General features: G+C 43.0%; 1 protein-coding gene across 8 annotated transcripts in view; it reads right to left on the bottom strand.

Annotated features, from left to right (window-relative positions):
- Positions 1–168: 168 nt before the first annotated feature.
- The window catches only part of LOC136854668 (uncharacterized), a 36,443-nt gene continuing 24,077 nt past the window's right edge, over positions 169–12,534 (bottom strand). For 6 of the 8 annotated variants that reach the window (XM_067131273.1, XM_067131285.1, XM_067131284.1 and 3 more), the window contains one exon: positions 169–2,532. In XM_067131273.1, coding sequence (XP_066987374.1) covers positions 514–2,520 — 2,007 coding nt within the window. In that variant the 5' untranslated portion in view covers positions 2,521–2,532 and the 3' untranslated portion in view covers positions 169–513. Of the gene's footprint in view, positions 2,533–4,622; positions 4,695–12,534 lie in introns of all 8 variants that reach the window. The other 2 variants (XM_067131297.1, XM_067131305.1) reach the window with 1 other exon arrangement.

Here is a 12,534-nt window from a genome sequence, read left to right as displayed (position 1 = left end):
TTAAATATTGAGATGGATCTGAATTCAGGCGTGGATACAAATTTTCCTCATTCCCAAAAAGAAATTAGATTTTTCACATTTCCACCAAAAAATTAGTAAATTTTTGTATTGATCTTGAGAACATTAGCCTAACAGTCAAGTATCACATTCTTTGGTCACTGGCAGAGGTTTGAACTTTCACTGTTTTATTGTTATAGCTGGAACTCATTTACAAAGGAATGGTCATCAATATTTAATACTTATTGCCAAATCTATTTGCATGCATACTACTGTACAAACATCTTTCAAAAAATACATGTTATAGCATACAACAAGGACACAAAAGTAACAGGCATATCACTGTACATGACTAAAGCTCTCCCTTACAGTTCTGAGATAAAGTTCTTTAAAAAATATTATATATATCAACAAACAAATTTCAAGCAGTGACATATAAAAATTATATATATCAACAAACAAACTCCAAGCAGTGATATATAAAAAGCAATCCCTGGTGAAAGTCCTCAACAATGACTATGGAGAATCTGATGATTCCTTGGCAGACACTTTAACTTCTGACTCACTAGACGAAGATGGGGATGTGCAGTTGCTAGACGTCGGGGAGTTCGAGCACTTCCCATTGAGTCTTTGGTAATGTCCTTGGCATTCTGACTTGTGCTGTTGCTGAGCCATATTTTCAGCCACATCCTCACAGAGAGTCTCCACTATGACGCGGATATTTTCAGAACTCGAGCTGAGACTTTCATAGTCACACCTGATTTTCCTACGCACACGGACCTCATCACTCGCACCCTTGGAAGTCTCACTCACTTCGTCATCATCATCCTCCTCACTATCAGAAAACTCATCAGAAAGGTCATCCACTTCTTCCAAGGATTCATCACTAAGTATATCAGAAGAATGTATCAGAATGGATGACCCATTATCTGATGAAACATCGGAAGAATCAGTAGAAAACTCCTCATCATTCATCGAGAGGTCAGACTCAGAGCAAGCTTGTTGGCATTCTAAACACTGGTAGCCCATGATTATTCTACACAATTGATATTTTGCCGCTTCAATGTCAAAAAATATCTTAAACGAGTGGGGAAGTTGCAGCATTTCTACCAGTTCAGCTGTATGAGACACCATTAAAGCTCTTTCACATTTCTTCAGGCAAAAATCATGAACATTCACTTGAGGCCATGACTTCTTTGGTATCTGTGAAACCATGAGGACATGGTCAAATATTGTCCTGACACATAACTGTCGCAAACCAGCAGATAATTGTCCAAACATAAGGCTAACAAGGTCCAAAGATGGAATCTGACCATTTCTTAGGTGATTAAAACTACTATATTCCATGAGTGAAAGTAACTGATCCAACAATGTAGTCACAAATGTTGGGTCACAATCTGGAGATTGACACTTCAAGTAAAAATAATCAATCAGAGGGGATATGGAAGACAAGATAATTTTATCAGTCAAGTGTTTATGTGGCGGAGAATTACTATCACATGATTCATACGTGGTGACACGAGCATAACGTATTCTAACACTAGAATCTATCAGTAATGGAGCTAACAATGGCGATGGAAGACAACATAACAAACAAAAGAGAAAATCGGCACAATACCCACATTCTGGAGGAAATGAAACAGGAAACTGGTTCACATATATAGCACTATCAATCTTCGCACCATCGTCACATAATTTCAAAGCCAGTTCTACAGCTCCAACAAGACATGACCGAAAGAGGGCAGTTTCACCAATACAATTAAGACTGTTTATATCTACCGAGTCAACCATTTCACACATAGTTGTGTAAAGACATACCACATCTTCTGCATCATTACTCAGAATGGCATCCATTATGGGTGAATTTCCATGGGCATCACGAAGGTTTATATTTACACGGCACGTCTTAAGGAACCTTTTCCCTAAATCTAGATCATGTTCAACAATCCAGTGGAACAGAGTTTTGTGACGAAAAGTTGTGATAACATTAGGGTCACCTCCATTTTCCAGAAAAATGTTAATGAGTTCACTAGTTTGTTTTATAAGCTTTTCACAATCTAGCATCGTGGGCATGCAAGTGTTGCCATCAAGATCTATTGTATCATTGACGAAAACCATTAAAATATCATCTTCACCTACATACATTGCTATTTCATCAGATAATGCATCATATCTACCATTAACAAAATATCTGAGAGCTTCATAACACACAACAAGCTCTTCAAATGGGCTTGGAGATATCCTGTCAAAATCTATAAACGGGATTCGAAGATTTGGGTTGGCCCCTTTCTGAACAAGTATTTTCGCTAATTTCAGATTACGCTTCAAGCAGCTGTTGTAGTTATTTGTCAGGACCATGTGGAGGGGTACATTTTCACAAGGGCCATCATTCAAGAAAGTTACATCAGAAGTAGCTTCAATGATGTCTTCTGCCAACTGGTAGTCGCCATTACCTATAGCAATGGTCAACGGAGTTTCATTAATGCCAATCTGACCTCGAAAGTAATGGCGTCTTCCAGCCATGTTGTGTTAACCCTGGAAAAATAAAGCCTTAAAAGTACTGACACATTCATGTGAATTGTATCTCTTAAAAAAATAAAAATATAAACAATAAATGATTCAAACAAAGTATTCACACAAATATTTAATCATCCTGTGTTTCCTTCTTTTAAGGTCATCACTTACATAATTCAGAATTTCCTCAACACAAACCTAATGCTTCATAGAGACTATATTTGTGTCAGTGCAATCTCCAGATGTTCCATAAAAAAGGGAGCTCCCCTTTCCACCTATCTGAAATACATTCAGGTCCTACAATGCCTCTGGTTGTGTTCAAAACAAACCTGTAATCTCTTTTCTCAGTTTTTGTAACTGCTAGTCTCATTTTAACCTTATCACTGTTTTGGAATGGAACATGAAATTTAGGCCAAAGGCAAAGCACTAGGACCTATGAGGTCATTCAGCACTGAAAGGGAATTTGAGAGTAAAAAGGTTTTAAAGGTGTAACAGGAGTAAAACTTTGCAGTTGCATTTTGAAACAACTGTCAGGAGAGGGTGGAAAGTAAGGTGGAAGAAAGATACTATGGAAGTAAGTACAGTAAAAGGAATGAAAGGGGTTACCGCTTGGGGCACAGAAACAATCAATGTTTTGTGCATTTAAAATTCTAATTATTCTTATTACTCTGGCAGTAACCATATCCAATTAATTTGTCATTTTTTCTCCACTCATTACTGTATACTTTATTCTGTTGTGGGTTTGGAACAGTTATGCAGTCCTCATGTTCCTTCCTCGTCCTCCCAGGCAACTTTTAAGAGACATTTTCTCATCTGAACAGCCATTTTGTTCACGATTTCTTCTTCACTTCTGGTGTAGTATTTTCTCTCCTTGTTAATGCTACAACTTTTTGTTTAGGAACTTTGAATGTGTTACAATTATTTCATTTAGTGTCATGTGATGAATTAACTAATTTTTCTTTTAAGTATTTAAGTTTAGTTTTGCATGAAATCCCTTGTTTATGAAGTTTTTAATTCTTGTTAAATTTGCTGGCTACATTTATCATGAGTCTTTATTTGTGTCTTAATTCTTCTTGTACTCAGTATTTAGAATTAAGCCATTTAGGCAAACTATGGTCAGAGTGAGCTCATTCACAAGAACCAGAGGAGTTCTCGTCACAGCAAGCATATATGTAATGATAGCCAGGAGAATATTAGTTAGGAATTGCATAAATATAAAAGAGAGAAAAAGAAATGAGAGAGAACCATTAATAGATAAATCATAGAGAGAGAGAGAGAGAGAGAGAGAGAGAGAGAGAGAGAGAGAGAGAGAGAGAGAGAGAGAGAGAGAGAGAGAATAATCAGGAAGTGTCATGATTACGTAGCCAAAACATTCACGCAAGAGTAATCCAAGCACGATCATTAAAGAATGCCTACTTGTCTCACCCGTGAGCTGACCTTTCAACTTTCGCTGGAACCTGAAGACTTCCAGTGACATCATTAGTCCCACCCAGAAAGGAGGACTTAAAGTCAATTAATCACACACTACTGGTGGGATGGACATTTCCTTTGAAGAACCTTCAAGAAGGCAAACTTGAAGAGAGAGAGAGAGAGAGAGAGAGAGAGAGAGAGAGAGAGAGAGAGAGAGAGAGAGAGAGAGAGAGAGAGAGAGAGAGAGAGAGAGAGAGCCTTAGGGGAATGAGGTCAAGAGCCTCACCAGCTGTGGGTTAAGAAGAAAGAAAGGATCATACTTCGATTCACTTAACTTGTAGAAATACTGTATATTTTACTAGTGTGTTAATGAAGTAAGAAAGCTGCACTGTGTCTTCCTAAGTCTCCTGGGACTCTAACAACTAAGAACAAACAAAGCTAGAAACGATAAAGCAACTATAAAAGAAATAAAAAGAAAAGACCTCATTACATTTGGTGACAGCTAAATAGGATCCAAGGAAGTTCAGTGTGAAGAACAAACAAGTACACACTCAAGAATTTAATAACAGACAACAAAGTGAATCATAACATTGGCGAAAACATTCCCGCTACAAACATCAACAGCCGAAACATAACAGAGTGAAATAGGGATTATAAACATTGCCGCTTAGAAAACCCACAACTAAGAAATATTTGATTACCCTGGCCAGTTCCATCCAGTGAGGGCTGATGCCCTCTCCCCTTAAGGTGGTACTGGTTTCTCTTAACTGTTCCTCAAAAAACGAAATTGAGGTAGAAGAACATCTATAATTAAGCACTGCATGTCCTCCTGCAAAGAAAAAACCAGATGGGTCTTGAACAGGAGTCTGCAGGCTTTCTCTTCCCTAGTGTCAGTAGAGGCAGAAGAGAAACCAATATACAGGGTGTTTTGAAATTAGAGCCCCCCAGCCCACAACCCCTCTACAGCATAAACTAAAATTGATATGGACAAAAACAAAAGTAATTCAGAACAGGTATTTATTCAAGTTTCTCTCTGAGTATTTAACATTTTGTGTGGCCTCCATCTGCCTGTGCCACAGCCTGCATTCTTGAGGGGTATGATTTCAGCAAATCACAAAAAAGCTGAGACTCAAACTCCATTTCCCTGCGCATTTCGGTCACCTCTCTCCGCAGGTCGTCGAGGCTTGGTATATCATCACAGTTCACTGTGTGTGCTTCACCATGATCCTTTAAGATACTACCAATGTTTTCACACACATTAAGGTCAGGGGAGCTACATGGAAATTCACTTGACGAGAAGAAATCGATACCACTGTTTCGAAGCAGCTCCTGTGTCAGAAGAGCCTTGAAACATGGTGCTTATCATGCAAAAATGTGACTTCTTCAACAGATAACACATTTTCAGGATCTTTGAAGAAAGGAAATACTCCACCAGTAAGCACGGTTTCTCTGAAGTATTCGCCATTCCATGACTGTCCTTTTTCTTTGATGATCCACATTAACCGTTTGGATGTGAAACAGAGAAAAATTCCAAAACATTCAAGAAATTTCACAACTTGGCAATAGCACACGTCATCGTTGATATCATCAAACTTTGCAGCCCAAATGATGTCATTTTTATGATTTGGCTTCCTGACTGTGTAAATGAAGAATTCATCTGATGCGGCAACATGGCGAAAGTCAGCTTTATCCCAATCTTTAAGAAATGAATCACAAAACCATGCACGGTCTTCTCTCTGTTGCTGAGTGATGTTGGGCTTGCTGATAACATAAAATGGCTTGATACCAGATTTTTTCAACTCACGACATACAGCACTATAACTTCTCCTCTTTCCCCTTTTTGTTTCTAGTTCATTTGCCAATTTACATAAAGACTTTCTTGGTCTACCCACTGCCTCAGCTATGAAGTCTTTTGACTCCTAAAAAAGGACTTCAGGCCTTCCAAGATTATCACTCTTCTCACGATGACTGTCATATAGATTTTTGTTCCAGTCTCTTTAAACAAAGGATTCATCTCTTTTAATGTATTTAGCTATCCAGGAACGTGAAATGAAGTATGCGCCAGCATCCTTGGCCTCTCTGAAGATTATAGCCTGGATTCGGTCAATCCATCTGATTTCCTCAGAGTCGTTAGCCATGGCTGTATCTAACTCCGTCAGAGAAAAATAGCTTAATAAAAACTTAAAATAATGTACTTGGAAATAAGCTATAGCAGAAAACTTCATAACTTTCCATTTGTTCTGTGGAGGGGGGGGCTCTAATTTCAAAACACCCAGTACTGTAGGGATCTGCCAGCACATCTGCAGTACCAGCTGACTATCATTTTTACTTTTTTTTTTTTTGACAGGGGACTTAAGCACCCAGGATTATCTGTGCCACACAAAAGGGATAATCATGAGTAATGAGTCTGTATGTAAAAATGATATTTTCATAATAAAATAAATTTTTGAACATACTTACCTGGTAGTTATATATATAGCTTAAGTCCCTGACGCGCGGTAGAATTTCAAAACTCACGGCAATCGCCGATGGGTAGCCAGGTGTACCACTAGTGCGCCCTCTACCCAGGTACCTTGAACCATTCCAACTGTTCCTCAGATCTTCCATGCCCCTAGTCTCTAGAGGGGAGGAGGGTGTGAATTTAATCATATATAACTACCAGGTAAGTATGTTCAAAAATTTATTTTATTATGAAAATATCATTTTTAAACATCTGACTTACCTGGTAGTTATATATATAGCTGATTGACACCTTTGGTGGAGGGTCAGAGACAGCCAACATCTTTGGAATTTTGCTTAAGGGTTAATAAACCAACTTAAGGTTCTTACCTGGTTTAAGGAAGCTGACTTCAATGAACTCCCCCTCATTATGTCTGCTTTCCTTAAGAGGTCCAGCGATCCACTCAGGGGGCTGAAGACCTCTAAGAGCTGCCAACCGGTGTACCAACCTCTATGTGACAGACAACCTATAATACCCTTGTTCCGGGCGCTGCCAAGGAACAAACTGATTACCTGACTAAAATCAATGATTGCGGAAGATTGCGTCCAATCTCCACAAACAACCATAACATTACAACTATTCAAAGGCAAGAATCAAGGGCATCGATTTATGGGATTGCAGGGGTAGTCCCTTCTCCCACTACTGAGTTAGCTGCTATAAATGGTCCCAGTGTATAGCAGTCATCATAAAGCGTTTGTACTTGCTTCAAGTAGTGTGAGGCAAACACTGACTTGCTTCTCCAGAAGGTAGAGTCCATGATACTTTGTAGGGACCTATTCTGTTTAAAGGCTACAGAGGTTGCAACCGCTCTGACCTCATGGGTTTTAACCTTTAGAAGGTTCAGGTCCGCATCACTGCATTCTGAATGCGCTTCCCTTATCAACTGTCTTATGAAAAAGGATAACGCATTCTTTGACATTGGTAGAGAGGGCTTCTTAACTGAACACCAAAGCGCCTCTGACTTGCCTCGTAAACTCTTCGTCCTTTGCAGGTACGCTCTCAGAGCTCTTACCGGACAGAGGACTCTCTCTAACTCCTCACCTGCGATCTCTGTCAGATTCGTAATCTCGAAAGCCTTGGGCCATGGTTGTGAAGGACGTTCATTCTTAGCTAAATACCCCAGTTGTAGAGAGCAGATAGCTTTGCCGTTCCTAAAACCGACGGTTTTATTGAAGGCATGTACTTCACTGACTCTTTTAGCTGTCGCCAAGCAAACCAAAAATAGTCTTTTCATTGTGAGATCTTTAAATGAAATCTCTTGCAAAGGTTCGAACCTATCGGACATGAGGAACTTTAGGACCACGTCTAGGTTCCACACTGGTGAGTTCTGACTTTTCTCCTTGGTAGTTTCGAATGATCTGAGAAGATCTTGGAGATCCTTATTGGCAGACAAATCCAAGTTTCTGTGTCTGAAGACAGCTGCCAACATGCTCCTGTATCCCTTAATAGTCGAGGATGAAAAGTTACGTCTCTTCTTAAGGTAAAGAAGAAAATCCGCTATCTGGGTCACAGAGGTACTGGAAGAGGAAACGGAGTTGTCCTTACACCAACCCCTAAAAATATCCCACTTGGATTGGTATACCCTGATGGTAGATGACCTTGCTCTTGCGATCGCTCTAGCTGCCTCCTTCGAAAAGCCTCTAGCTCTTGCGAGTTTTTCGATAGTCGGAAGGCAGTTAGCTGTAGACCTTGGAGGTTTTGGTGATACCTTTCCAAGTGGGGTTGTTTGAGTAGATCTGGTCTTAGAGGCAGACTTCTCGGCGTGTCCATCATCCATTCCCGCACCTCTGTGAATCATTCTCTTGTCGGCCAAAAGGGGACCACTAGAGTCATCCTGGTGCTCTCGTGGGACACGAACTTCTGAATGACTTTGTTTATGATCTTGAACGGGGGAAAAGCGTAAACGTCTAGGTTGGACCAATTTAAAAGGAACGCATCTATGTGCGTTGCCTCGGGATCTGGCACAGGAGAGCAGTACGTCTCCATCCTCTTCGTTTGAGCCGTGGCGAAGAGGTCTATGCATGGACGTCCCCAAATCCGCCACAATTCTCTGCAGACATCTTGGTGAAGAGTCCATTCTGTTGCCAGGACTTGACCTTTCCTGCTCAGACTGTCTGCTCTCACATTCCTTTCCCCCTGAATGAAACGTGTCAATAATGTCACATTCTTCTCTTTGGCCCAGAGAAGGAGTTCTCTCGACGTTTCGTACAGCGACCTGGAGTGGGTTCCGCCTTGCTTGTTGCTGTAGGCCAACGCCGTCGTGTTGTCGGAGCTGACCTGTACTACCTTGTCTTGGACTGAGTGTTGTAACTCTTTGAGGGCTAAAAATATTGCAGTCAGCTCCTTTTGATTTATGTGGAGCTTCTCTTGCTCTCTGGTCCAGAATCCCGATACTTCCAACTTTCCCAATGTTGCTCCCCACCCCGAGTCCGACGCGTCGGAGAACAACACTAGGTCTGGGTTCCTCTGTTTTAATGAAAGGCCCTCCTGAAGCTTGACTGGGTCGTTCCACCACTGAAGGCATTGTTTCATCGCCTCTGAAATGGGGATACACTCTATCTCTAGCCCCTTTTCTCTGCTCCAATACCGATTGAGGTGGAATTGGAGTGGGCGAAGGTTTAGTCTTCCTAAGGAAATAAACTGTTCTAGCGAGGAAAGGGTCCCTAGCAAGCTCGTCCATTCCCTCGCCAAGCACATCCGTTTCCCCAGAAAGTCTTTTAGTTTTACCAAGGCCTGTTCCATCCTTGATGGTGACGGAAAAGCCCGAAAATCCCGAGACTAAATCCTCATCCCTAGATACAGGATCTCTTGAGATGGGATTAGATGCGACTTCTGCCTGTTTACCAGAAGTCCTAGTTCCTCTGATAAACAGATTGTCGTTTGAAGATCCTCCAGACAGCGATTGAAGGAAGGAGCTCTGAGGAGCCAGTCGTCCAGATACAGAGAGGCCCTGATGCCTCTCGTGTGCAGCATTCCCGCTACATTCGACATCAGTCTGGTGAATATTTGGGGCGCAGTGCTTAGGCCGAAGCAAAGAGCCCGAAACTGGAATGCCTCTTCCATGAAGACGAATCTCAGGTATTTCTTGGAGCCCGGGTGGATAGGAATGTGGAGATATGCATCCTGAAGATCCAAGGAAACCATCCAATCGTGTTGTCTGACTGCTGCTAACACTGATTTTGTTGTTTCCATGGTGAACTTCGTCTTTTGTACAAAGACGTTGAGGGCACTCACGTCCAGTACTGGTCTCCACCCCCCCGAGCTCTTGGGAACCAGGAAAAGGCGGTTGTAAAATCCTGGCAAATCCAGATTTTGTATTTTCTCTATTGCGTTCTTCTGCAATAATAAGGAAACTTCCTGTTGAATCGCCTGTGCCTTGGACTCGTCTCTGTATCTGGGCGATAGATCTATTGGTTTGTCTGCCAACAGGGGCTTTCTTAGGAAAGGGATTTTGTATCCATCCTTGAGTAGTTGAATGGACTAAAGATCCGCTCCTCTTTTCTTCCACACCTGCCAGAAGTTGAACAGCCTGGCACCTACCGCTGCCTGAAGGGGAAGAACGTCAGGTCCTGTTTCTTCCCTGTCTAGAGCCACTTCTTGATGTAGATCTTCTACCCGCCCTCGAGGAACCTCTACCTGAGGGCCGACCACGAAAGGGCTGAGATCCCTGAAACACAGAAGCCTCAGCCTTACTCTTTTTAGTGATGAAAGTCGTTGGTAGGACTTTCCTTGCTGTCTTCGATATAAGATCTTGTGTGGTTTTCTGAGCTAAGGATGTAGAGACCTCTTTTACCAAGTCTTGAGGGAAGAGGTGAGAGGAAAAAGGGGCATAAATTAGTTCCGATTTTTGACTGGATGTGACCCCATTAGCTAGGAAAGAGCAAAGATGGGCCCTTTTCTTCAGGATTCCTGCTGAGAAAAGCGCAGCTAATTCGCTGGCACCGTCTCTGATTCCTTTATCCATACACGACATCAGATGTACAAGTTCTTCGGTGTCGGTCGTGCTGAATAATCCCATCTTTCTTCCTAACGCTCCCAGGGTCCAGTCCAGAAAATTAAAGACCTCGAAGGCCCTAAAAATTCCTTTGAGGAGGTGGTCCAATTCTGATGTTGACCAACAAAACTTCGTTCTCCCCATGGCCACTCGGCGAGATGAGTCAACAAGATTCCAGAAGTCTCCTTGGGAAGAGGCAGGTATTCAAAGGCTGAACAATTCTCCAGTTTGATACCAAACGCTCGATCTTGAAGCTAGTTTGGCTGGAGGAAAAGCAAAAGCCGTCTTTCCTTGTTCCTTCTTTGAAAGCATCCATTCATTCATCATTTTAAGAGCTCTCTTGGACGAGCGGGACAAAACCATCTTCATAAAAGTTGACCCATTAGACGCCTTCCCAAGAGTCAATTCTGAAGGTGGGGAACGAGGAGCCGTCGGAATAAAGTTTTCAGGGAAAACTTCCGCAAAAAGTTTCATAAGTTTTTTGAAGTCTGATGAAAGTTGATGGCCTTTACTATCGTCTTCTTCCGAAACTTCTTCGATATGATCCACAGGAGACTGAGGGATATCATCAATCTCTTCTTCTGATTGACCAAAAACCAAAGTAGCGACATCTTTCAAAATATCACCTTGACGCTCGGCGTCCTGGTGTCCAGTCTCTTGACGTCTGGTGTCTTGGCGTCCATCTTCTTGTAGTAATAAAGTATGGCGTCCAGCCTCCTGACGCCTGGCGTCTTGGCGTCCAGATTCTTGACGCCTGGCGTCTTGGCGTCCAACTTCGTGACGCCTGGATCTTTGACGCCTGGCGCCTGGCGCCTGGCGTCCAACTTCGTGACGCCTGGCGTCCAACTTCGTGACGCCTGGCGTCCTGGCGTCCAGATTCTTGACGTCTGACGTCCTGGCGACCAAGCTCTTGACGCCTGGCGTCCTGGCGTCCATCCTCTTGCGCAACTCGGGCGTCCTGGCGTCCAGACTTCTGACGATCGTTGCCCCGTCCAACCTTAAGGTCGCTTGAGAACTGGCCGCCTGTGCGACATCTGTCAAAAGCTTCCTCAGGCTGACGTAAAATGATTGGGGCCTCTTGAATAGGAGAAAAATTCTTCCCACGTTCGCTGTCCCGCCGCACCTTGAAGTCACTTGAGAACTGGCCGCCTGTGCGACATCGGTCAAAAGTTTCCTCAGGGCGACGTACAGCCATAGGTGGACAAAAGTCTGCATCCGTCTTTTCTGCAGGCTGCAAGACTTGCATCAGGGAAGAGAGTTTCCGTTGCATGTCCTGAATTAGACTGATTTGCGGAGCTACCTGCTGTTGGGATCGACAGGGGGAGCTGCAATATCAACTAATTCATTTTCGTCGATGAGACGTTGGAAATGACATTCCGGGGACGCTTCCGATCTCATTTCGTCATCAGCTGAAGCAGACGGCCGCCCATGCGACAACATACGTCTGCTTTTCACTGGAGAGCAATCGTCCGAACTAAGAGGGGAACGCTCTGGACTGCTTCAGTGACTACATCCCGGAGTAGGAAGCGTCAAATCCCGACGCCGCTCCACCGAAGGAAGTTTCCTTTTGAGGGGTCTCGATACGGATGTATGACGCCAGCCCCATCTAGTAACAGCGTCTTCCGACGAGGACGAAAACACTTTAACCTCGCCTTTCCTATGGCGAGGGTGAGCGTCCTGGGAAGCGTCAACAGGTACGCTCGAGGGGACGACTGCTCGGTAACTAAAGCCTCTCGCCTCCCTTCGTCTGTCGACATTCCTTCTCACAGGGGTTGGTGAGCTTGGAAGAGGTCTAGGACTAGGAGCACGACAGGACCGAGCAATCGCACCCTCCACAACACTTGCACTTTTATTTTTCTCATTAACACTTGAATGTTTCAGATCTCTCACATTCGACCATAAATCCTCTCTGTCTCTTGCAAGGGATTCTATCTTTTGTCCAAGGGTTTGAATGGCCGTCATCATGTCCTTCAAGGTCGGTTCCTTATCAGTATCAGTGGGGGGTTCTGGGACTACCACTACTGAGGAATGAATAATAGGATTGATAATATGAGAAGAATCTTCAATTCCCTGACTATCTCTAGAAGAGCGAGATTTACTACTCCCGGCTCTTCTGATC

Source organism: Macrobrachium rosenbergii, chromosome 3 (assembly GCF_040412425.1).
Source record: "Macrobrachium rosenbergii isolate ZJJX-2024 chromosome 3, ASM4041242v1, whole genome shotgun sequence".
NCBI lineage: Eukaryota > Metazoa > Arthropoda > Malacostraca > Decapoda > Palaemonidae > Macrobrachium > Macrobrachium rosenbergii.
Note: the sequence above shows the minus strand (reverse complement) of the source record. Positions and strands in the feature narration are given on the sequence as shown.